The sequence below is a fragment of the Dromaius novaehollandiae genome, chromosome 20, assembly GCF_036370855.1.
Source record: "Dromaius novaehollandiae isolate bDroNov1 chromosome 20, bDroNov1.hap1, whole genome shotgun sequence".
NCBI classification, from domain to species: domain Eukaryota; kingdom Metazoa; phylum Chordata; class Aves; order Casuariiformes; family Dromaiidae; genus Dromaius; species Dromaius novaehollandiae.
This window is the reverse complement of record NC_088117.1, coordinates 4,097,937-4,124,132: the sequence shown is the minus strand read 5'-3', so window position 1 is coordinate 4,124,132 and position 26,196 is coordinate 4,097,937. Positions and strand designations below refer to the sequence as shown.

General features: G+C 46.1%; 1 protein-coding gene across 5 annotated transcripts in view; it reads right to left on the bottom strand.

The window, feature by feature from the left end:
- CACNA1B (calcium voltage-gated channel subunit alpha1 B) overlaps positions 1–26,196 on the bottom strand; it is a 320,424-nt gene that overhangs the window by 24,029 nt on the left and 270,199 nt on the right. For all 5 annotated transcript variants that reach the window (XM_064523641.1, XM_064523637.1, XM_064523638.1 and 2 more), the window contains 5 exons: positions 23,057–23,122; positions 22,256–22,347; positions 19,225–19,375; positions 14,739–14,866; positions 7,244–7,340 (listed from right to left, as the gene is read on the bottom strand). In XM_064523641.1, coding sequence (XP_064379711.1) covers positions 7,244–7,340; positions 14,739–14,866; positions 19,225–19,375; positions 22,256–22,347; positions 23,057–23,122 — 534 coding nt within the window. The remainder of the gene's footprint in view (positions 1–7,243; positions 7,341–14,738; positions 14,867–19,224; positions 19,376–22,255; positions 22,348–23,056; positions 23,123–26,196) is intronic.

Genomic DNA, 26,196 nt, shown 5'->3' with positions numbered 1-26,196 from the left:
TAGTCCTGTCATCAGCGCAGATGGGTGTTGCTCATCCCCCATCACTTAATGCAGCGTGGCAGCTACGCAGAGCCGCCATTTCCACCTCCTGCTCCTGGTCCCTCTGGTCACCCTGGAGTGCAAAGCTGGTGTGACGAGGGAAATCAGCCTTGCTCTTTTCAAACAACTCTAGCTGACTATGGAAGGAGGACAGCTGGTGCAGGCATTCACATCTGATCCTGAACTACGAATTCATCTTTCTGTTAGCTTCATCGGCCCCTGTCTCTAACGCTGCCAGCAGCATTTGTGGCAACAAATGTGCAAAAGGTCTGTTTCTGAGGTGAGCAAACATTCAGATGAGCTGAGAGCTCCTATTTGTATAATCAGCCATCTTAGGACCGCATTGCATACTGCAGGGATAAAAGACTAATGTCACAACAATGTTTGGCTATGCCAGACAACTGCAATCTCAAAGACCTCTCTTAAACATGCCCAGGGGTTATCTCCATGTCTGATGTGCCTCTGAGATAGGGAAATCAAAGCCAAGACTTTTCTCTCTTTATAATTCAATGACAGTATCATATGCTGGCAAGGCCACAAGAATTTTGTCTGTTTGCTCATGTCGAATGGAACAGCATTTCAATTCAGACTTCTGCCCTCAACACACAACAAGTTACGGCAAAATTTTTGTATCAGCGTGAGCCCATAGTTACAGTTTACTGAAAGAGCCCCAATGAATCCCACTTCAGTGGGAGAGAGAGAATTAAAGCGACGGAGAGAGAAAGAAGATGCATGGAAGTGAAGAACGAGCAGATGATACATACTACCTCCCAGGAGAGCTCTATCCTCATGGAAATTAGCACTGAAAACTATTCTGGGACTGAAATGTCCCAGCTTCTCCATTGACTTTCCAATCTGAATTCCCAAAGGACGTGGCAGAACACAGGCCCCATCAAAAATACGCACAGTAGCACTTCATGAAGGCCTTTCCTCCCAATTTTTAAGCAAAGTCAAAGGATTCAGAGAGAGCATTTCCATGGGCAACTCTAAGACGGGGACAAGTGCTTGCAGCTGTGTGAAGAGCTGTGGCTGGGACAAGGTGGGCAGAGCAAGCCCTGCGTGCCTGTGGGAGCGCAGCTGGCGCCCACCTGGGAGTCTCTCTCCCCAAACCACGTCCCTCCTAGGCTTGCCACCTCCCCACCCTCAGAGGAGCTGCTGCCCTTCACACTGCCCAGTCCGTGACAGTTTTTCCACCCCAAAATGCAAACTGGTCAGACAGCTCAACCCAGATGCTTTAGCGCATCACGATTGCCACTCCGGTAAGCCACAAATCCATGGCGAATGCAGTGTCATGCACATCCTCACTCATCTCCTAGACCACAAAACTGGGAACCCTCAGTTTCAGCAGCCGTGCTGGAAGAGGGGCAAGCTTGGCCCAGTCCGGGAGGACAACTCCTGCAGCAGGATCCCACCCAGAGCTGCAGAGGAGTAAGCCAGATATTGGCGCAGACACCTCAGAAGAGTGACTCTGTACCTAAACTTCTCCTTGGACGTCATCTGGTGCTTTCTCCTGGGGCTAGGAATGCAGCTGAAAAATTGAAAATGCAACCAAAGAAAAATATCTTTTTCTCCTCAAGGTCGTATAGAATATGAGGAGGCTTCAGCCTTACAGGAAAACAAGTCTATCCCCCCCCCCCCCCCCCAAATAAAAAAATAAATGAATAAAATGGAGTGGAACATCGTGAAAATGTCAAAATATCTCCTTCAACATTTGCAGAGCAAAAGTATCAATTATTTCAAAGTTACTTTCCAATTTTAAATCTATTTTAATTCATTCCTATTTCTATAGGAGCAATTTTAAAGCGACTGTAACCCAACCAAAATTGTTAAAAATTGTCAAAGTCAAATATTTTGATTGACCTAGATTTACTTTCTGAAAAATTAATCAAGACATTCTGATTTTCATCCCTAACCAGGATGGAAGATAAAATCTCAACATTTTTCATACACCATGGGCAACAACATGATAAAAACAACCAAATTCGCTATTTAGCTACTCTGCATATACCCTGTTTAAAGTCAAATTATTATCTCCTCCCCCACACTTTGTGCTTTGACTCTTCTGCCTGAAAACACTCTTCCAGACCACATCTTAACAGTTCCTGATGCTTTTGAGTACAATGCAAAATCTGATTAAAAAAAGAGAAAGAAGCTAATTTGTGAAGTTGTCCATTTTTCTAGACCCCGAAGGAAGACGGAAGAGCGTGCCAATGCAGACAGCGCAGCACCCGCTGTTTCCCCATCCTAGTAAGGAGCTTCCTCCTTTTGGGGGGCTCTTTGGGATCGCTTGCCACACACAAAGCGGGTTTGGGTGAACTAATAAACCAGGGAGGGGACAGACTATGCTGGAAGAGAGGTCAAATCTCCACTGCATGGGCCTGGCAGCAATCTCCTCCTTGCACTGCTCCTCTTCCTCCCTTTGCCTCCTGCTCAAAGAGCATTTTGGGAAAAGCGGCTGGAGCCCCCGCTCCCGTTGCCCAACGCATGCAGGGAACCCGCCTCCTGCCCTGGTTTTAATTCGGCAGTTTCAGAAGCATCCTCCCTTGAACACCAGCAGAAGAGACGGAGGAGGGAGAGGGACTGGGAGCGGGAGGGGAGCTCTTCATGCTTCTGCAGCAAATGCCCCAGAGGCGGCAGCTGTGATGCTCTCTCTAGAGTCTCTTAATTAACTCTGTGCACTAAGGAAGAGGGAACAAGCAGATAACGAGACAGCAACCAATTACAGCGGGGGTGAGGGAGGCACTGCTTTTTGCTCCAGTTACTCCTGTGGTCAGAAGGGTGCAGACACCCCCAAGCTCCTAACAATCATTTAATTACAGCTGGGCAAATAAACAAAGACATAAATAAAAAGAAAGCAAACCTTTATGTCAAATAAACCACAAACTGGCTTGGCAGAATTTGTACCCTTTCAGCATTTGGTTTCTGCAGATCTTCTGCTTGAGAAGTTCTGGAGCAAATGGTCATATAGATGGAGAATGTGTCAAAGAAACGGGGGAAAATTAATCCCAGTGCCAAAGGCCAAGAGAGCATCTATGCAGGGTTTAATATAGGTCTCCCGCTGCCTTCAGCTTAACCCAGAAAGTGAGTATTGAACTCAAACACAAATATTTGCACCGCAAATCTTACTCATCAAAACCATTCATCCAAACGTTAACAGGAAGAGGACCCCAGTGAGCTACAACTACCATGAAACCTAGCTGGCACCCCTATGAATTTAAATTATTAAGAATACCCCACCAGCAACACTGGAGCAGCCTCTGGGACGAGAACTGCACCGGGAATAATCTCCAAATGTGAATAAATTCAGAACAATAGAGCGCTGCTTGCAGAAAGCGAGGCTGAGTTTGGTGAATAAATGATTTGCTATGAATAATTCACCCCGACCTAGTTGTACTGATTCTGCTCTGATTTAACTCTTCTCTTGGCCTCAGATGCTGGCTGCATGTGTCCCTCCCTTGCAAGCCCGACAGGGGCGCGGGGCCGGTGCCGGGAAGCGTGGGCTCCCTGCAGAAGAGGTGGCAAGGCTGGGCAGCTAGCAAATGAACTATCCAAACCTTTGCCCAGCCTTCAGTGACCTAGTCCAGATCTTCAAATTCATTTGGCAGTGCCAGCCAAGGCAGGAGCCAGCCCTGGGAGCCAGCTCAGCTCGGAGATGACTCCCTTGTCACATACCCAGGTAGTTAGTCCGCACCAGGAGGGGTTACAGAGGGAGTCAGAGCCCTTCTAATCCCCGCAATAAATCACCCTTGAAACAGGGTGTGCAGAGCTGTGCTTGACAGCACCAACTGAAGCCCCAGACGGAGCCAAGAGCGACTCTCCAGCCACCAGCACCATCCCGCACACCCCACTGGGAGCCAAACAGCTGCAACTCAGAGATGCAGAAGTGCCCCGGGGACCTGCTGCCTTTCAGAGCCCAGAAGAGGCAGGTAAAGAGATGATTCCGGGAAATGATGGGGAAAAGCTTGGGTTACCGCCTTTCCCAATGGGATGCTACTCCTAAAACCCACACCCCCAGGCTCACAAACCTCCCGCTCCACATTGCCAAGCAGACAGGTTTAGCAGTCCCGGGCATCACCTCCTCCTGTTTGCTCTAACAACACGTGTGAAGCTCTGTGATGCAAAGGGACAGACTCACTCCAAAAAGCCACTGCCAGCACTTGACCCCAGCGACTGCAGCCCTCAGTCCCTGCCTCCCGCTCTGCCCCAGTGCAGCCTTTCTTCCCTCTCTTCAGCTGCCTGGGTAGAAGAGATTTTAAAATTCTTTTTTAGTTGTTGCTCTCCTAATCCCCAGGGGAGGATAGAGCTCTCCTGCGGCCCGAGCAGCGCGAGGAGCGACGCTGGGAAGGAGCCCCACGCATGCACTTGCAGGCAAGCAGCATGGCACGCGACCCGGCAGGGGCTGGTCCTGCTGACCAAGGAGACCAGTTGAGAAAGGAGAACCAGAAAACAACAGAAAGGAAGAACAGCAGCCTACGAGGCTGAACAGAGGGAAAAACCCAAACCAAACAACGGTGTGCAGATAGATGGAGAAGGCAATACAGACACAGACAGGGGAAGAACAGACAAAACCGTTGCAGACAGAGGACTGGGAGAAATATAGTGGAGGAAAAAGAAAAGGGTGGAGATATAGGACAAAAGAGCTTTTGCCAGACAAAACAAGTGATTTTTGAAAAATCATTTTAAGAGCAAGAGAGCAGAAATAGTGCAGAGACAAAACACTGGCTGCTAACAGCACTGTCTAGGCTAAGGCTGCAAACTGGGGGAGTTGCTGCCTCTGTGTGCACAGAGCTGCACATCGGTTTTGCTTAGAGGTGAACATGAGATGGCTACAGATGGCTGGGCTGCAGCATCACTTCCAAATTTCCCAGCAGTGGCTGGAGACAGCAAGAATGATGGCATGTGGGTGAGCACCCAGTGGGTGCTGGGCAGGGGAACACAGCAGCTCGCACAGAGGGGAGGATGCTCAGCACAACTCTGCCTCCATGTACGTGCTGTTCCCAGTGTTGCTCGGAAAAATGGAGGAGGAAGGAGTGAAAGCCTGCACTGCTTCCCCATAAGGCATGTGGATTTAGTTACACCAGCAGCTGTGGCTAGGAGTAGAGGTTAGTCCAGACTGCAGTCTTAAACCATGGGAAAAATTCAGATCTGGTCTTAGGTCTGTATTTCTGCAGCTCGGAGCTATTCCATGATGTGCAAAATGAATCTGATCGCCTCCAAACTCTGAGGAAATCTGACTTTCCATCCGGGTTTGAAAGGTTTGGCTTGAACCCATCTCTAATTACAGCTCAGTTACGCACGGCTGCCTTTTAGAGGCTTGTTAGTAAATGGGTAAAAATTAAAGATGGAGAAATTAGGTGCCTGTGCTTTAAAAACAACCCCCTTACAGGTACCTAAGTTCCACGTATTCTTTCTTTTAAGACAGACATACTAAACTAGGTATCAGCTAATCCACGGGGAGAAGACTTAGCAAGTACAGCCTTGGGAAGGCATATCTGTAATGCCTCTGCCCTGGGAGAGTCTGCCTGCAACAGCTGAAAACAATCAAACAGAGGCACAGGGATGCCACACTCTGAAAACCAGCCAAAGGGCTTGCTTAAAATGTCAATTTTCACACATTTGGGGAAAAAAGTGTGATGATTTAATGCTTCTGGTATGAACGCGTGACCTCAGACACAGATCTGCTTGCCCAGTGGCAAACTTCTACTGCCTGGCTTTCAGCAGCAACACAGATCCATTTTAAGTCAATGGAAACTTAGAGGTCCTAAATGGAGCCCCTGATTTCTTTTAAAGCACTGGGCTTCTGCGCATAATTGTACCTCTACATAAATGTATGTCTATTTATCCATCTATCTTTAATGGCTAAGATACGGGAGTTTCAAGATTACCATTTTGAAGCAGCCAGGTTTCACAAGGCTGTTTGCAATATGGTGGGTGTGAAGAGTTCATAATAGAGATGCTCTCTTAGAGCAGCTGCTGTGGTGGCCAAAAACACACCAAAGGGAGCAGAGAAAAGACATCTAACTGGCTAACTTTAAGGTTATGTTTAATTTTCTTTTTATTTTAAATCCTCATACACTAACGGAGGCTCTTGCAGGAAGTCCTATCTGAACCTCTTGCTGCTGCTGTGTGCCCCAAGCACAGGCTGGCAGGCTCACGCTTAGACTTAGTTTAAATCTCATGGCAAAACCCTGCTTTCAGTAAAAGATTAGCACCACAGGTGGGTGTTTTTGATCTGGCTCCACTGCAACGCACTGCACCAAGCACAGCTTGGGGTACAGTAACTAGACCTGGTGGTGGCTGCAATGAGGTGAACAGCAAAACACAACTTTGAGTTTGGTTCAGCTTGATGCTGACTCACACCAGCGCTAAATGCCTGTAACAAACCTCTCCCTCTAAAAGCATGAGGTTCAGCGTTAAAAGCTTCCAACGAATCGCCCCTGCAAAATGCAAATTTCCAAGTATCATGCAAGTTGTTTAGAGAACAGCATGGCTTTTACCGGCAGGGATCTGGCCTACTCTGTAATTTTGATTTTGCGCCTGCCTGAGTTTCTACTGCGTTCACCAAGGCAGCGTCTGAAATGCAGCCGCTAACAGACTTTTGGGTATAATGCGTTCCTAGTTCAATTAAAAAGTTTTTTCAGAATAAACAGTTTGAGTAATTTCTTCATCTTACCATCTTAAACAGTTGGAGTTAAAATAATTTCTTTAACAAGTGCATTTAAGCAGCCCTTCTGGTGTTGCCTCTGTTTAATAGCTTGCTAACTCCTACAATACTGCCTACTCTAATTACTCTGAACTAATTAAAAGGGAAAAACAAACCAATCTACTACTGAAGGGCTAGCAAGAGTGGATAGTCAAAGAGCTGTACAAAGATAAATGAGGGCTGTATTGGCAGGGTAATCTGCACATTAGCACCCTCCCTCCCCAAAGTAGACTAAGTGGAAGCAGAATGATAGAGAGAGAAACATCGATAGAGATAGTGGAGACAGCTAGAAAGACAAACGAATGTGCCATAGTTTCAAAGACCAAAAAAAAAAAGGTTACAAAAAGCAGAAGATTCAAAATCCAGTCTGCTTAGAAAGCAGATAAAGCACCAGAAAGAATCCAGGAGAACAACACTAATGTCACAGGAAAACGGCACCCGTTTCAGCCACGGCACAAAAAGCGGGTGGTTTGGCAGGAGCTTCTAGGGGAGTTGGTCTACCTTATAGGCAACGCGAGCAGGGCATTTCTTTCCAAGGCCTAGAGGTGGGGACATGTGTCTCAGCATCTCATACATGTCAGTGTAACTGATGCGCCCGCTTGGAGTCAAAGGGAGAGAGGCAAAAGCAGGAGGACACAGAGATCAAACCAGACCAGAAAAAAAAAAAAAAGAAAAAAAAAGGGAAGAGGGGAGAAGGGAAAAGGGCAACACAACAGAGCAAATGAAAAAGGAGGAGAGAGAAGGGAAAGCAGACAAGAAAACATATCCAGTTAATCAGATTTCTCAGGAAAACAAAAACAAAATAAAAAGGTGGCTAAATCGCAAGGTTTCTCCACTTCCATTCCTGTGTTTCAGCTCACAACGTCTCCTCCTCACTGCAGAGAAATCCCGAGCCCGCGGTTCACCCTCGACACGCGAACCCCTGCGGGGGCGGTCAGGAATGATTGGTGGCTCCGGCCGGGGAGGGGAAGGTGTGTGGGCACGCTGGGGGCTTGGCTGGCTGGCTCTTCGTGGGGGTGGAGGGGGCTTTCCTCCCACCCCAAACCAGGCAATCGGAAAAGGTCATATTCACCATGCCAGGGAGAGCTGGTAGGCAGAGTTATGGGACAGAGAGAGAAAATACTGCAGTTTTCCTTTAGTGAATAAAGAGCTTAGTTTTCAGTTCAGCCTACAGGCTAAAAGAGAAGTAAAAAAAAAAATTTTTTTTGTTTTCTCATGAGGACAGACTATGACTGCTCTGACTCCAAGCCAAACGTGCAGCTCTGCAAACCTCAGCCAGCACCAGTTCCTCTGTTAGCCTAAACTCAAGTTTGACAAAACCAGAGCCCAGTGCTCAATCTGCAGGAAGGTGGTGGAAAGGGGATTTGTTTTTCCCTTACATTTGATGGGGCCACACTTTCTTCAAGCTGTACCTACCACTCGTCTCCACCACCAAGGCCAGCTGGCTGCCCTGAGCGTAAGAGGGAACCAGGAATTATGCAGATTTGAGAACAGGCCTTCAGACCTTCTGCCATTACTGATGCTATCTACCTTCAGTGCATGTTGGGGACAACTGAAATCCTGCCCTGAAAAGCAAGGGAGGCAGAAAAAGCAAGAAATTCTCCTAGTTAATCTTTTTCTAGCTCTACTGAAACTGTGACCACAATCGTGGCAATCTCATTTTGTTTTCCCAGCTGGCTGCCTGCTTGTTATATTGTGTAACTCTGTGTTGCCTTTCATCTGAGGAGACCAAAGTATATTACAGAACATTTTTAATTAATGTTAATTCCCTGGAAAAGGAGGAAAGTATTATCATCTCCACTGTACCAAGAGGAAACCAGGACCTAAGGCGCTTAGATGAAGCACTGTTCTCGCAGCAGCACAGCTACACAACCAGGCACCTGACCACCAGCCTGCTCTCCTGCCATGGACCTGAATTCCTATGCAAAGCATTGATGCAGGAGAGAATGGGAGAGAGAACTAACCAAGCCAAAAACATCTATTCCCATCATTAATAACTAACTTGGTTAAAATACCACCCGGATTTTACAGCCCAAAGCTAAGTTAAAGGCTGATGAGACAGAAGTTGTAATTACAGTCAGTGGCATAATCCAGGCTCCTTTCTTCTGCATCCAACCCCCTCCCAGAGGTCAGGGGCTCACTGGCATGTGGTGCCCCTGGAAGCTGCCTTCTTTGCAGTGCACGTTAACTCTCAGCCCCCAGTCAGATGTGGAAAACACCAGCATTTGAGCAAATGGGAAGAGCCATGGTAGCTGTCCACTCTGGGTATTTCCACTACTCCCTCCTTCATCTTCTCCTTATGTGTTCCATGCAACAACAGCAGGAAAATCCCTGCCTGTACCAGGGACCTCACTCATGTCCTGAGCACTCTGCTGAGAGGCACTAGCCTGCCTGCACTCATTTCTTTGCAAGATCTGTCCTTAATTCACCACTTCTGCTCTCTAAAATAGTATAGCTTTTCTGGTCCATGAGGCAGAAGGTTTTACTCTATGCATATCACATCTTATAATCTCAGAGAGGTTAAGTGTTGTTCCCAAGGCAATCTACGGGCTATTGCTGTTGCACTGTGGTAGACAGAGATCTCATCCCTTCACCTCTTGCTAGCCTAGATGAGCATCCCACTCTGCTGTGCACTTAACTGGTCTCCAGATAAAATGTCTTTTCAGCTTGGGAAAGAGAAGGATTCACATGTCAGTCATTAAACTGGAGGGGCAGTGGTATGAAGCTAAAAATAAATGGACTTAAGACTCCCTAGAAATCTTCAGATGACATTTCTCTCCGGTGCGCATATATAGAAAGAAAGTATTCAGATCCTGGGCTGCTTTTGCCCAACACTTCCCACCTAGACCACACAAGATGGAAGCTCTGGAGTTCACTGTCTCATAAAGCTGCCTGTCTCCAGCCAGCTGGGGTGTGGGCGTAGACGGGGAAGAGATGCATTGAGGAGAAAGGAGCCAGTCAGTCAATCATTCCTTCTCACACAAGGGGTTAGTTTCATTACAGTTTCTTTTCTGTACCATTTGTATTTGGGGTAAAAAGAAACAAAAACACAACTGAAAATGCTGGAGGGAGTCTCTGAAGTTCCAAACCTTGTATGCCACCCTATGAGGGCACTTCCTTCCTAAGCCCAGGGGTGGAGCAATAACACGTAACAAATTGTACATATCCTTATAATGAATCCGGCAACTGGAAAGAAAGCATCAGATGTTACGACAGCATAAACAGAGAGGCATCAGCCTCCCACAGGCAAACAGGAGAGGTTGGAAGGGCAAAACACACTGGAAAACAAGGTTAGTCCGATAAAAACTGGGTTTGCAAAGAAAGCACTTTACCACAGACCGAGAGAGAGAGAGAACTTCCAGCTGCTCAACAAAAGCTACATCCTGAGATTTTCTTCTGCGAAAAGCTTCAGTGTCATATGGAAGCTTTTCCAATCATTGCATTTAGTTACCTTTGTCACTCAAATTTTATTTCTCTGTGCCTGACCATACATGTACATGACAGCCCCTACTCATTACCCAGGGGCTGCAATGGCCCGGTGAAACCAGAGCTCACGGCACACAAATAGCCTGAGTATTTACTGGGTTATCACTGGAACTCGAACTATCTAGTTCAAAGAGCTTGGGAACCTCCACTTTCCACTGTTACTACCTAAGTAACCCCAGCCTGGCCATATTCTGCTGCCGACACAATAAGCAGTTCGCTGGAAGGCCAGAAAGGGCCATCTTGCAAGTCTTCTCAGGCCCATCAGCACCAAGCAAATTGAGCCTTCATTACCACTAGCTGAAATCAGACTCCTCGAGGTAGCTTTATGGTCAATCTCACTAACTCGCAACAATATTTTCAGCTAATTTAACAGTAGGATTAAATTCCTTAATCTGTTGTAAGTAACCAAATCATGTACAGCAAGAGCTGGACTGAACTTCAAAATGACCTGCAACGGAAAATGAGATGATTTGGCTTCACTTTGCTTATTTTGGTACATTATGAAAAAAAGCCTGGGATGTGTTGGAATGTCTCCTGCAATAGTACTGCTTTTTAGACATAAAAATTCAAGGTCTATTCAAAACCTTTGAAATCAACTCAAAAATATTAATTTAGAAACAGATAAAATGAAACTCCGCAGGTCTTCACTGCAAGCCCAAATCATAGTTACGAAAAGTATTTATATTATTACTTTGAGTCCAGAAATTTACGGTTTTGTAAAATCAGTCCGCAGAGAATATCTATAACCAGTTCCTTGGGTGCTCTGAGACTCCATGGAGTCTGAGAACTGGCAGATTTGCTACATCCAAAGGTTATAGCAGCAAATTTTAACTAGCAACAAAAGGGCTTCTTTCTCTGGTCATTTAAATTTATTTGAGTTTTGTTTATTTTTACCAGCATCCTGTTAGCTCAGATGGTCACAGAAAAAGCCCTCCTTTGGGTGGCCCCGCACCTTCTCCTGAACGCACTATCAGTACTCCACGCTAGTCATGTAGGAATGAGTAATGAAAATGGGAAGGCAAGACTAACATTTCCAGTATTTCTAAGATGTGTGTTTTGAGGTGGAGGTGAAAGAGATAATGCTCACTTTCTTTATAGAGCTTGAGCAAATAAAAGTACGTATAAATCCAATTTTCTTTCCTTTCACAATTCATCCATAAATTCAGTGTTATCACTCCTTAAAGAGAATAAAAACACATGAGGATGAAAGCAAGGCTGCCTTATTTTGGTGCTGCTTTACCCAGTTGCTGGTTATTGCAGCGTCCTGGACCAAATGGGTCTGCAGCAGAGTTCTCTCACTCTCTCTGTCCTTCTGCAATGTCTGATGCCATCTCTAAACCCAATGATTTAACCATACTTACCCCTACTGAGCGTGATACATATTTACAACAGTAACAGTTGCTAGTTGTTGGGGTTTTTTACTTCTGTTTGAATATTTTTCTCCAGAAAATTTTACAGAAAGTTGGATGTTGTAACAAAAAGAAGGGTGTCACTGAAAATAGGTATGTAAACACACATATATTGAGCACATGTTTAAAACACTATTTCCGTAGCGACAGTATAACAACATTTGTACTTTTTACTTTTGCAGCATCTTTTTTTCCCCTGAGGGTTTTGTGAAGGTGAACAAACGTTGCCATTTCCTTTTACACGGGACAACCAAACAAGCGAGCTTGAGCAAGGGCCTGAATTAGTGAAAGGTGGAAGCAGGAATCTGTTAACCTGCATCTAAGCATAACATAAAACTGCCTGGGAATCCCTTTTTATGTAAACTACACTGCAGTGATTGTTTATCATTCCCCTATACATGTATATGCTGGGTTTACAAAACAAAGCTGAAATGAGACAACTGACTTTGGAGAACAAAAATTTTGATGGACACTTTCTGGGCGTTTGACCAACTGCTGGAACAAACAACTGAATAAAAAGGGGATTCTCTAAAGCCCTGTGTCTTCGGATTGAAACTGGGTGCACTGCTGGGAGCTGTACCTGAAGACAAGTGATTAAGCTCTGTTCATGGGTAACTATAGGAAATAAAATGTCCGGATCACATGAGTTCAGACCAAATGATCTGTTCTAGCCTTCAGCTGTAAATGGATTTCAGATTGCTTTTAAATTGTGGAAATGTTAGTCCCACTCAGGAAAACATGAATGGTTTCAGCGGAACTATTCACACACGGAAAATCCAGAACATGCACATGGTTTTAGGATTAAGCCTCGAGTATATCATACTCTTGGCTATCCTTTGATTTGCACTTCTGCACCCAGGCACTCTGCCAACATCAATAGCTTTACACCGGGGCAGAAAAGGAACATGGTTAGAAAAAAACAGAATTAGGATCTTAATCTGCAGCACATTCTGTATTAACAGCTCTGAAAGTGAGAAGGATCTTCCCCTAAGCACCTCACAAAGTGCAGCCTCTGTGTCCAGAGTTAACAGAGCGAGCAAATCTTGCTGTAAACTTTCTGCTTCTGCCTCTTGGAAGGTGGAAAGTACCTGAACTTATAAACATTTTAAAAAGTACATTGATACTTATTTTTCCCCTTTCAGGCATATAACTTCTCCCACTGATGCTAATCAGAGCCAAGATTAATTCTTAAGGAGAGAAGGGGCATTCCCAAGTTTTCAGTTTCATTGAGATTTTCTAGCGGTAAGAGATAGGACTGGATTTGAAAAAGAGAAATAGCTATTACTGCATGCCAGATGCCCACAAAGGACTTGTCTGCATTGCAGAATACATTGTAATAAAATCTGCTTAGAGATTACAAACTCCTAGAATATGCGCAGTGTATGTGCACGCTCCTAGTATAGATGGCATTGAACTAGTTTAAACCACACGAAGTTCAGAGACATGCAGTCGTTTTGGAATAGTTTTACATATAAAGTTACTACATTAGTCTAAATCAATTTAAGTGAGATTTTAAAGTAGTTTAATTGCATCCTAGCAGGGAGTTTCAGATCCTGTTGATACATACACTTCCCACATCTATCTCTACTGAAGGGAAACAAAAAAGAGTGGAAAGACTGGAGGAGCTGGAGGCAGCTTCATTACTGATATGGAGTGGATTCATTGCAGAGTAACTTGTGGGGAGGAAGATAGATACAAAATTAGTAGGGGCTTTGAGAAAAAGGTCTCCCAACAGGCTATTTCCCAAGCTGTTGAATACCAAGGAAATTACTGTGACTTGGATCTCAGAGCTTCTAGAAATGGAAACAACACGGTCACCAGGACCATTGTGCAGTGATTTTCTCTGATGAGGGAGAAAAGCAGTATCTTAAAGTCAGTCTTGCTCTAGAAGTGACCAAGCACCACTAGTCAGAGTGATTCGAGATTTCCTTGATCCTTTTATCCCCTAAAATGCTTCCACACAGTAGTTCTTGGGTCTGCCACAACACAACACCATGCTGCTGCTGCTGTGGTACTTAAGTCCATGTGTGCAGCTTTCCCTGCTATTGTCTTTGAACAAGAAAAACAAAGACAAAACAATAAAACCAAACACCTCACTGGCTGTGAGAAAAGCATTCCCTCTTTTAACATGCTCATATGTCAAGAACATTTTATCGCAGGATCACTGAGAACTGAAATGTTTACAAAAGTTAGGCTTATTGGCTTTTCTTATTATTCATTATTTCACACATCTCAGGATTCAACTGCAAGCCCAAAAGGTAAAATATTATTTAGAAGCACAAAATTCTCATCTACAAGTTGATGCCACTAGAAGGAAGCTTCTGAGATCAAAACATAGCATTTGGCGAGAAATGTCTCTTTAAAATCACATATTTCAGCAGACCACCATTACTTCGAAAAACATTATGTGACTCCCTGCTGCCTTGCAGGTAGGCGAGAGCAAATGAGGAACTCTGAGCCTGCAGCACTTCACGCACAGATGCAAAGCAGTGGGGTAGATTGTCTCCATTTAAGGGAGACAGAGCACCTTGAAAACTTCAGGGGTTTTTTGTGTGGTCTCAGGTGTCTGCACAGGACTTGTACAACTATTAAAGTGGTTCTCAGCTAGGAGAGAGATGCTGCTTAAGTGAGTGTAGTGAGGCTTAGCCTCCAAGTTATCTGAACTGCTGCCAGTGGCAAGAGATTCAGCGTATTTTTATCTTTGAAGTGGGATGAAGAAACAAAAGTAATTCAAAGCTGCTTTCAGAAATCCTAAACATCTTTTCTACTTGACCGTTCAGCCAAGAGCATTTGAATTTACCTTATTCTTTTTCGGCAGTGTGTGCGTGGGCAGGGAGGGGGATTGTGTTTTTCTTTATTGATTTGTTGGTTCTCATGTCTATTTAAAGGAAATTCCCTTGTTATGACATCAGGTTAATTAAACTCCAGTGCACTGTGAACTGAATTTGGAGCATTTCCCTCCAAAGTTATTTCAAGCTTTGGCATTCTTTTCCTTCTGGAGCTGTACTCACATTATATACAAAAACAGTCTGCTCTTAAGTATTATATCTACATACAATATATATCCATTACTCCACATACAAGTATATCAGCATACATACCAGGCAGCTGGGTCATATTCAGCCCAGACACGAACAAACTCATCCAAATGGTGTGGGCCAAGGATGGAGGAGTCTCTTGTCAGGTATTCAAAGTTGTCCATAATCACAGCCACAAATAGGTTTAACATCTGCAGAGAGGAAGCAATAATAGAGTTAGGGAGAAAAGAAAAAAAGCTGGAAGTTGAGAAGGCATGTTTCAATTAGCAGGACGCATGGTTTCAACACTGTGGTCATTGCCGAGTTTTTGGACCAGCAGAACTGTCTAAATCTTCCTTTGCAACCTACCATAGCTGCTCTGCTCACAGGAGAGTAGTGCTGCCACATGAGATACTCCCAGCCCTGTCCTCTGTGTGGCCCTTTTAAAATCACTGCAAGAGCAAAGGGCAGCAGGCAGATGGGGAAGCAAGAGAGACCAGAAAGTCTTCCTACATACTTACCAGATATATTAGCCCCCAGCCCCACCTGAAAACAACCGTGGTCTCAGGCCAGAAAGTTTGAGGCACATGAAGCCATTGCAAAGGACAGTAGGACTGGCTGGTTTCAGGATCCTGAGCAGAGAACCTCTGAAAACTCATAGTTTAGCAGTATGTTGTGAAAAAAATACTGTGATGATATGCTGATGGGCAGCTTTTTCTGACGGCTATTGCCACCCATGGCAGTAACACGGGGTGCTTCTGACAGTCTCCACAAAGAGACCGAGAAATGGTTGCACCCTGGGGAACGAATCGCTACCAAGGAGGGGCAGCCGACCCGTGCCTCATGAGCAGATCAAGAGTGACTTCAGCTCTGGGGCCACATCAGCTGAACACACCTGGGGCACGCCACAGCCTTTGCTGTCCCACCAGAGCTGTGGATTCCTGGAGACCCTGTTGTCATCTCCTACTCCCCTGCCCTCTGCAAGCTGATTCCCACTCTGCAGCGTGTGGCAGGTTGGCCAAGGCTCTTGTCCACATGCAGTTCGGTAACGTTGCTATCGTGGGTGTAGCTCTAAAACATGACCTTCGCAGAGCCTGACTGATACAGCACATCTCACTCACCATGAACACAGCCAAACATCTCTTCTTCACACGATACCAGCACAGACTGGTACACAGGCTGCCTCACCAACTGGACTATGTGGCTCTCCTGAGAACACTTCCAGAGGTTTCAAATCAAGACAGAAGGGCTAGGAGAAAAACCATTCTTCAAACCAAATCTCCTATGTTAGACTCATAGCAATTCAGGCCTTCAAAGATACCCAGAAAGACAAGGGACAGAGCACACAAAAGAGCATTCTCCCTAATAGCTACCGTCTAACACAGAGCCTGGTAAATGCTTTTGGTGTATAAAGATTCTCCTCTTGTTACAGCCAACGGAAGATGTTCAAGGTTTTCAATGGGAAAAGATCAAGGTGCAGCCAGTAGAATGGAAGAGCAAGAGGGCGGGTGGGAATTGCTGCTCCTGTGCTGGATAGAGACCTGACTAGCACAAGACAGCTTTCTACGTTCTTTTTTTTCTTCTACAGGGAGGTTGATACGCTGTTGTGAGTGTTGCTTCTCTGCACCATACAGAGTAAAGATGAGGACTGCAGTGAAGCAGCTTGTGAGCGCTCTCGCTGGGATGAGCAAAATTAAACTGAATGTAGATGTCTCCAGCTGATCAGCATCTGCCAGTCATTAAAAGAAAATCAGACAGCTGAGTTTTGAGTTTATGCAGTTTAGAAGAATTTACAGTCTGTTCAGTATTCCTGGGTGATTTGGAGGGTGGAAGGGGATTTTCATTGCTGGACATGCAGTGGATGGGCTTTTGCTGTGACAATCAATTCACCAATGTAGACAAACATAGTCCATAATGGATCTCCATATTCATACACAACCAAATGCTAATCAGGAACTTCTCAGACCTCTAGTCCATCCATTTCCTAGAACTCACCTTTAGACTGTAACAGAGCAAGAACAATGCAAAGAAATCTAACTGTCTTGATTTAATGGAAAGCAGAGAACAGAACCCAGCTCTCTAATGTATCATCTTGCACTAGGGCCCTGGGATTTTGGAAACCATCTAGGGGTATGTCTTCTCCGGTCCATGCTATTTGATGCAGAACTGAGAGCACATTAACCCTGCTAGCTCTTTGCTAGGTTGCAAGACTTCCACCTCTGCAGCAACATGCGTGAATTCACTCCTGCTGCTGAGCGTAAGGGCTTGTCAGCTCAAATGCATTGCTACACCAAACAGCTCTGCTGCATTTTGGGAATGAAGCTAGCACTTTGTGCCACCCAGTTCCTGGATGCTGATGGGGTCTCCATGTAACACAATCTGGACAAGCCCTTGGGGGCCTGTTTCCACCGCGCTGTGCAGTACAGACAGCAGTGGCCAAACCAGCTCTGAATCAGCTCCTCGGGGACTGGAAGCACTGTCAGCGCGGCAGCAGCGCTCGCGCGTGTGGGCCAGCCTGGGAGGTGGAGAGCGCCCGAGCTCGGCGTTGCCCTGCCGGGACCCAAGCTAGCCCATCCAGAGCCAGCTCGGCTCCCTTGCCCTGGGCTGGGCACATGCCTTTTCAGTCATGTTAAAGGCACAAAGGGTATTTATGAATATGCTAATGCACTAATGACTGGTACAGCCTTTGTGTCTTCCCATGAGCAATGTTGCTGCTAGCCCGCACATAACCTGGTATTCCCAGAGCACTGAGAGCTGGCAAGACTTTCGTGAATTTGGCCCTTGATCCAAAGCCCCTTTACGTTGCTCCCAGTTCCAGTCATGACTCTGTACAGTTATCCCTTGCTTCTGTAAAAGCATTTCTGTATGTTTTAATTTCAATTTATATTTTTCAGCAGTGTGAATTACAGGAGGAAAATGATGTCAGGCTGGACATCCACAAAGCGCCAGAAACAACACATATGATCAGATATGTTACACACTTTTCCACAAATCTATGGTGTAAGAACATCTCACAAACCGTAAAAACTGCTCCTCCTGGCAAGGCTGTGGCTCTGTAACGATTTAATCGCTTGTGGGGAACCACATGTTTTATTGCAATGAAGTGCTGAATGCGTTTTAAGAAACGAGTTACAGCCCTGTCCTGTAGCAGTCCAGCTGCTTGGCTTTCCACTGCCTATTTTTGGAGCCCGGCCTCCCTCCCTTTGCTCTTCGCAGGGGCTCTCCCCTCTCTCTGCCAGCAAAGGCAGGGTGCGGTTTCACTAGGTTTTCCGGGAGCGCTGACTCAGAGGCGAAGCTCACGCAAAGCTGTATTTTACACAGATGTGCTGCAGCCTCCGATTCTGCTACTACATCTCAAGTGCGACAGCTGACATGAGCCGGGGGGGTGAGTTTGGAGGGTTCTGCTTGTTTTTTAAAGAGAAAGCTGTAGGAACAGCCATGCACTTGAAAATAGCAAAGTGAATGTCTGATGTTAGGTTAAGGATTTAAACAAGGAAAGATTTTGGCTTTAAGTGCAGAGCACTGAAGGAATCAGTAAATGGAGCAGTAACTTTACATGAGCTTTCAGGGCTTCTTGCTTTTTAATAGATGCAGAGGAAATAATCCACAGGATGTCAGAGGGGGAACAACAGTTGCACAAATGATCTCCCTAGTGGCCATAGAAATTTTTTTTTTTTTTTTTAATCTACAGACAATATCAAACTGCCACACAAGCCTCTTTTTTCTGTTTAAAGGTTCCTAATGACAGCAAGGATTGGCTATACAGAGCATCAAATCTTATATTTTAAAGCAAATGCATGGAACTGAATGTAGGCATGATATGTTCCCTTTTGGTGCATTTCGGAGCTGTGATTTTTATCTCTTGAAGTTTAATTGAATCCCTTTCCCTGGTTCTCCATCCTGCCATCCTGGTGGCACAGAAAAGAGATCCCGAGCAGAGAGCTTTTTATGCATGCAAGTGATTAGAAAAACGCTGTCACATATTAAAAGATTAGACCCAGTGCTGCATGATGGCCACTGGCATGAATCAAGGACAGCAGCTCTGTGCTTTCATGTCTAAAGGTTTCCCTGACGCCAAAGCAGAAGAAAATGATCATTTCATTTATTTGGAAAGCACCGCAAAACAAAATCAAGCCATGAAATAAGTGTGACGCTCCCTAGCTGTCTTCTAAAAGCCCTTCAGAGCCAACAACGCTCTGGCCATTCTCACCCTATCCTCCCCCGATTCCCTTCTTCAAAGGACGGTGTTACAAATCAAGACAAAACAGATTAATGCTTAATTCCGAATATTAGACCCCCCATGGGAAGGAAGATAAAACCCTTCCCTTTAAACTAATGACTAAATTATCTCCTTGGGGATTAAAGGGATTTTATCTCCAGGATGATAAATGGTTTTTAGCAGAGCTGTTGTGTAATGTTGTATAAATCATAATTAGAGAGGAAGAGGGAACAAGGGGATGGGGAGGAGGGAGAGGCGCTGAGCTAAGGGAGGAGGAGGGTGGGGAGCGCGGCTGGACCAGCCCAGAAGCCCACGCTGCAGGGCAACGCCGAGCCGTCGCGACCGACTTACCAGAAAGGAGCACAGGAAGATGAACGACACAAAGTAGAAATAGGCAAAATCGCTTCCACATTCCTTTTTGGTGAGGCCGGAGAGCGGGTCGCAGGCCTGGTTGCTCAGACACGACAGCATGATCTCGTGCCAGGCTTCGCCGGTGGCGCTCCTGCCGGGACGAGGGCAGAGGAGGGTGAGCCTTCCCGCAGCACGCGCCACGGCTGCCTGGGGAGAGGCTGGGTGCAGACCGCGGCGTTTCTCAGCGCGGTGCAAAGCTGGGGAACGGCCCCGGCCGGCTTGGTGTGGGGACCCGACCCCAAGGCCGTGCTCGGCGGCGGGGCCACACGCCAGCCCCGGCTCGGGGACCGTGTGGCAGCATCCCACGAGCGCCTCATCCTGCAGAAAGCGTGGGCATCCACCACTCGCTATCACTGCCCTTTGACCAAATTAACTGGGGGGAAGGCTGTTTCCAGGAGGAAAGTCTATATTTACACAAAGACCCTGAATTGCTTTCACCAGCCTGCTGAGGCAAGAAAGAAAGGAGAAAGAGTGTTTCCCTGTATTACAGGGAGGTAAAAGCAACCAAACAGGCTCTGATAGGCTAAGCTTGATTGCTTTTCAGGAGAGTAAAACCAGGTTGATTTAAAGATGTCAATCACAAGGTGCACAGGTAGGCAAACATAGTTTTTAACTTTTCCTTTTGAAGCACCCAGTATTTCCATCTGGGCGCTGGCTGCAAACCTCTCTCCCCCCTCTCCCAGTAATTTCCGCACCACGTTCATAGCTGCTTTCGGGGCCTTTCTTTGAGAAGAAGAAAGCGCCATGAACAACTCCATGCCGGCGTGGGGCTGATTACAGCCGTACAAACCGGGTACGATGCTATTCGTTCTGATATTGAGACACTGGCTCAGGGAAAAAAATTGACATCCACGATGTCACCCCACATCCAAACACTACAAATCCCAGCAAAGAGCAGTCTTGGTGAAAGACCCTGGGCTGAGCCTTGGGGACAGACGTCCCTTATTTATCCCCAGAATAGACAGCATGGGCAGTCAAAAACTCCTACACAGAGCCTGCTTGTAAGCCTTCCTCCTGGTCTTTGAGATGACTTAGTGGGCTATGTAAACGGAAATAGCTTCCAGGCCACTCAAAGTTATATGGCAGACTCCCCCTCGCTGGCATTCGGGTCTTGGCCACACTCCTATGACAGTGTAGAAACCCCCCCGTCCTCATGGTGCTGCCGACTCTGCTGCCTCACGTCCCCGCGCGGCCGCAAGTGAGGGCTGGAGCCAGTCTGGAAGGAGACCAAGAGGTCCGGACACAAGCCTGAATAATTATCTGGTTTTATTAAATTTCGGAGTTTAGATTCAACTGATTATTCTGAGCTTGAGAGGGCTAATTTGGTTTCCAGCTGGCTTCACAGAAACTATGCGAACCAAATCCCAAGCAAGCTATCCAGTTACAAGCATCGCATAATCCGCATAAAGTTTCACTCACTGAACAGAGCCGCAATGTGGCTGTCAGACACTCGGGGAGGCAACAGCGATTATTAACTGTTGTGTGTCCACACCCCAGAGCACACAATGAGATAAGTGAAATCTTCCCCAAAGTGCCCCAATTTGGAAAAGGGTCTGTACTTCATTCTGCTAAAACTGCTGCACACCAGCTCTCAAACTAGGTATATTCCACCGAAAAAATCTATCTTTTTTTTTTTTCCATTTAAAAATGCTTTGTTTCCAGACAAAATGAACCCAGATGGAAATGGTTTCATTCTGAAGCAGAGGTGGTGTCGATGTATGAAGTGTTAACTTGCTGGTAATGCAAAAATAGCCAATTAAAGGAATTCTCACTTTAAAAAATATGTAAGCTTCAAGACTAGAAGGACATTAATCAGTGAGCACACTGTCAGCAGGACTCTCATCAGAGCTCGTGAGAAGCAGGGCTTTAAAAGACCTCAGCAGAGCATATAAATCCCCATCCCTATCCCAAGCAGGACCAGCTCTACCTATGTCACCCATATGGATCTTTGCCAAACTTGGTATTAAAGATCTCTAAAAGAATAGTGTTTCCATACCATTTTAACAGGAAAGGTTTGCAGAGGTAATAGCTTTTTATTTGACCAGCTGATATAGCTGGGGAGAGAGAATATTTTCCAGCCCACAAGCCCTAACATGGGTTTCAAACAGAAGCAACAAATTCAGCTTAAACACAGGCTGTTAATACTACCTGCGGCCACGTGTGAGGTGGCGGTGCTGACCACTGGGGATCCCACTGCTGCTCTGGGCTGCTGGGTCCTGCACCCTCCCTGCAGACCACTCACCCTTCAGCACAGCCAGCTGATCTAACAACTGAGTCAGCTGGAAATCCCACCTGCAGCTTGTTTCTAGAAGGCTTATTTTCAACCCAGATCCATTCCACGATCTGGTTTGCTATGCTGATCCCACCAGTTTTGTCATGGGGGAAGCAGGAACAAGCAGGTGAAGGCAGGACCTCCAGCCACACCACATCTAGGCTTAAATACTCTCATCAACTTGAGAGTGGCTGGCACCTGCAGAAGGGAGGGGACAAAGGCTCTGAAACCACTAGCTTCTGAGGACGATCAGAGTTGAGGCCATGATTTGGGGTGTCTGGTTGCTGTGAATCTGAATTCACCAACCTGCCACTGAAGTTATTTTATGGGTTCCCCTTGATGATCAGGCCTGGCCTGGTGAATGAGATGAAATTGCTGTTACGTGAAAAAAGTTCTCCTATCAGGAACCAGGGGGGTCTGTCTTTCATTAAAGAACTACCTCAGTTTATGCAGAGTGGCACAGCATTGGGTTTCACTTCACAGAAATGCCTGTGCACTGAATCAGCTCTATCATGTTCTGAGATGTGCCAGGGAAACCCTTAATGACCAGGAGCAGGAAGCAGGAATGGCTGTGTTATCCCAATTGCCTTATTTAGGGGAGACTGCACCCCAGTCTCAGCTGTTAAACTGGCACATGCGAACACAAAGACTTATTTATTATTTGCATGAAAGTTTTACGGTATTTTGTATTCAACTTACCTGAACAGAAGCATCAAGGCTTGAAGGAAGGTACGGAAATTATTGTGCCGATTAATGGAAGTTTCATCATCTAGTGCAATGTTTCCAAATACCTGTGACAGAAAACAAAAGCAACTCACGCTAAGTGCATCCTCGTGTGAACCCCCGTGGAAGTCATCAGTAACGGTAGATAAAGTGCAGTTGGAAGAAAAGGCAGTAATAGAGTTTGTCCTGATTCAACCGATCTGAAAAACTAGAATAATTTCTGTGCTGAAGAGAAAGATGAAAATGTGTTGAGAAGATCAAATGGGAAAAAATAGGTTAATATACTTCATGCAGGTCCCTTCCAACACCACAGGACCTAACTTCAGCTCCAGCATAGGCCACGAAAACCTCATTACTTTTCAGAAAAGTGCAGTGTGTGAACTGCTCTCTGGTACCAGCCCTTTCACATGTTCTTGTCCCACAGAAACGCACACCGACTGCCCACAGGGAGGAACGTGTGCCCAAACCCAAGCACACGGCTGCTGCACTGCAGCTTCCTAACCCGCGGTAGCTGGTTTGCCTGCTCACGCTCTCCCTTTGTGCAGCCAGGCATATTTATCTGTGCTGGGGTCATGTTCAACACAACACCTGGAAGTAAGCATAGAAAAAGCAGCTTTTTTTTGCACTTTTAGTTCACCTGGCACCAGACAAGAAGAACGTATTGCCTTTTCTTTAAGCAGGTATTGATCCTGCTGCAGAGGCAGCAGCTCGTTTGCACCCAGAACCAGCAGGACAAAAGCAAGCTACTTACGGTCAGTATTAAAGGTAAAATTTTACCTGCATGCCAATAATGGCATAGATGAAGAAGAGCATTGCAATGAGGAGACACACATAAGGCAAGGCCTGTGGAAAATGAGAAGGCAGAATTAATGACAGCAAATGCATACATCAGCTGGTACCAGTTAGCTGCAGGGCTGCATAACATTTCTTCACATCGCTTGTCCTTTGGATGAAGGAACTAAGAGGAGACTCTGAGCAGCTCTGGCAAAGGTGACCTTCAGAAGATAAGCCTCTGGAACCAGGTATTCATCAATTACAAATCAATCTGGATTTTCTCCAGTACCTCTGTACATATATCCTTCCAAGCAGATAAGTAGTAACCAGAGAAAACACAGTAAGAAACTCCATGGCAAACACTAGAGTTAATGACAGGCACTGGCACTTCCTATGCATAATTATGCGGAGATAAACATTAGTTTCTAAAGTTCTTGCTGTACATTCAATATGAGAAAAAGAAATATCCAAGAAACAAGTTCCTGCTCTGAAAGAGGCACAGATCGCACTCCCCAGAGGACAAAAAGTTGAGTTTAGTGACAAATCAGTGAGGGTTGCAATGTAATTATTTTGGCCGAGCTGGGAGTAATAGCTACTTTCCCTCAGGGTGAATGAAGGAGTAGTTAATGCCTCTTTGTTTAGTAATAGCTGAAAAAATGAGAAGTCGCTGCCTTAGAATTTGACACTGTGAAACCCAGGGCAAGAGTCAGGCCATGCAGTCCAGTCCCCGAGAACCCAGTAAGGAACATGGGGCAAAGGACTGGTTCGATTTCTGCTAGGCATCTTTGCAGGAGGGACAAAGAACAGCAGTGGAGAAGTGGGTGGAAAAGGAGGCCAAGAAACTCCACACATGGCCAGGGAGCTGGTCTGGCTCCTTATTAGGTGGTGGCACTTTGCGTGCATGGCTTGGAAATAACCAGGATCATACTGAAGAGGGCTCTGACTGCAGTAGCAGTCAGGAAACAGCCTGCAGGACTCAAACTCATCTAGGCAGTCAGGCTAAGTGGGATAACCAGCCTCACCTAGCTCAGGGGTAGGCTTATCACTGACATGGCAACTTGGAGCGTGTGACAGAGTGCAGGTAGATCCTTGAGCTGGCAGACGCTGGTGGGATGTCTGTGCAGCCTGGTTGAGCACTGCCATGCCAGCACTCTGGTCCTGGAGCTCTACAGCCACAAAAGCAGCTCTGCATCCTGTATTGCAACCCAAGCTGACCTAGGTGCCTGACCTGTGCTCCTTGCCCTGGTTCTGAGTCAATGCAGGGGAGAGATGGCTGGTTTGTCTTCTCCTGATTTGCTTCCCGTGCACGTGGGGACAGAGCAAGGCTGTAGCTTAGGTCAAGTACAGTTTTTTCCGTGCAGGGCACCTCTCTCAAACACCTCTGAAACAGTGTACTTTGGTTTGCATCATTACAAATGTATTCATAATCTGGCACCTGCCCAAACCTCTTAGAAACCAAGGCACAGGCCTTGACTGAACCCTCTCTCAAGATCCAGCCAGTCCAAGGACACAGAACGAGCCTCTCGAGCTGGAACACTTCATATCTCCAGACCTCATGTCTCAGACTCCAGTAAAGACCAACTTGGCTGCAGTATTCCTGGTTAGTTTTAAGGCAAGAAGAGTAGCAAAAGTAGTTCCCTTCATCCTTAAGGAAAATGCTGCCTAACAGATCTCATGATATGTCCTCTAAGGCACAGCAAGCCCCAGAATTGCTGCCCTTTTCCGTAAGCTGTTTGATGGCTGGGTTGAAAGCACAACACAAAAGTCGGTTGTGAGAACACCAGCTGCCAACCTAGTGTTTCTCAAAAAGTCTGCAGATACAGTGTACATGGAACAACCTCCCTGATTCCTGGCCCTCAGAGCCCTTTACAGATGCCTATGGGTCTCTCTCCAAGTCACCCATAGAAAGAAGCAATCACTATGTTCCCATTTCCACTCTCTAAAAACTCTCTAGACTAAAACATGTAGTAGAAACTACCCTCTCTGCCAGTTCCAGCTCAGACTAACAGCTGTGCTCACACAGCGGTGTACCTGAGCTACCTGTCCCAGCTGCTCTAAGAGCTGGCACATGTCTTTCCAGTGCTCTGAGGTCAGTGTGGCCAGAGCTGCCTGGCATGTCTCTCCAACTGTGGAAGAGAAACGCCGCTTCTCTCTTGAAACGTCTTTGCTATTTAGGGAGAAAATACTCCTTTCTGCAATTTTATCACCTAAAATAACCTCTCTGCATCATTTTGACTCAGACTCCACACTGTATCTCAAAGCACAGCTAAAATAGAAGAAAATGCTTACACTGTACCCAGCCGCTCTCTGTGCATTATTAAATACAAATTGCCTTAGTAAGGCAATCCAAAAAGCACCATGCAAGATAACCTGATGTTACACTGATCTGCAGCCAAGCTATGCCAGATCTCGCGACAGCGCCAGAGCATACGCTTTCATCCAGAGACCCAAGCGGCAGATTGAAGAGCCCAACCCAGAAGAAGGCAAGACACGTTACCACGCCTGACATATGGTTCCCAGATTCCCAGAGCCACCCACCGTATGCACAGGCAGCGCTCAGGAGCATGGCACACTGCCAGCAAGAAGTTAGCTCCTGTAGCCGTGAGCTAGCAAGAAGAGCTGTCTTCAGCAGCTCCCTGACCTTGTTGTGCTTTGCTTTCCCAAATCATCTTTCTATTTATTCTGCAATAATCTTTCTACTGCAAGATTTCTGGATGCCAGGGTGATTGAGTGCTTGCTGGGACAGGGGTCATGTGTAATTACCTCAGAAGAGTGGGACTGGGCTTCTGTGCCCTAAGGCTGCACAGTGAAAGAATAATGGTGTATTAGAGCTCAACATGAACTCTACAAAAAGTATGATTTCAGATTAAATGATCTCTTTTCTGCACTGTAGAACTTGATTGCACCCCTCAAACAGCATTAAAACACAACAAGCTGTGGAAATAGGCTGCAAACCAGTTGACAGCTGTTAAAAATTACCAGCTTTAGGGCACCCAGGCTCTTATTTAGATCTGCCATGCAAGCAGCAAACTCAAAGCTAAGCACGGGCTGAGAACTGGGGCACTGCAAGACTGCTGTTTGACAACACAGGGTGGTGGCGGTGTTCAGCTCAGAAGGGCTGTTGCCAGCTGCCATCGCTGGTC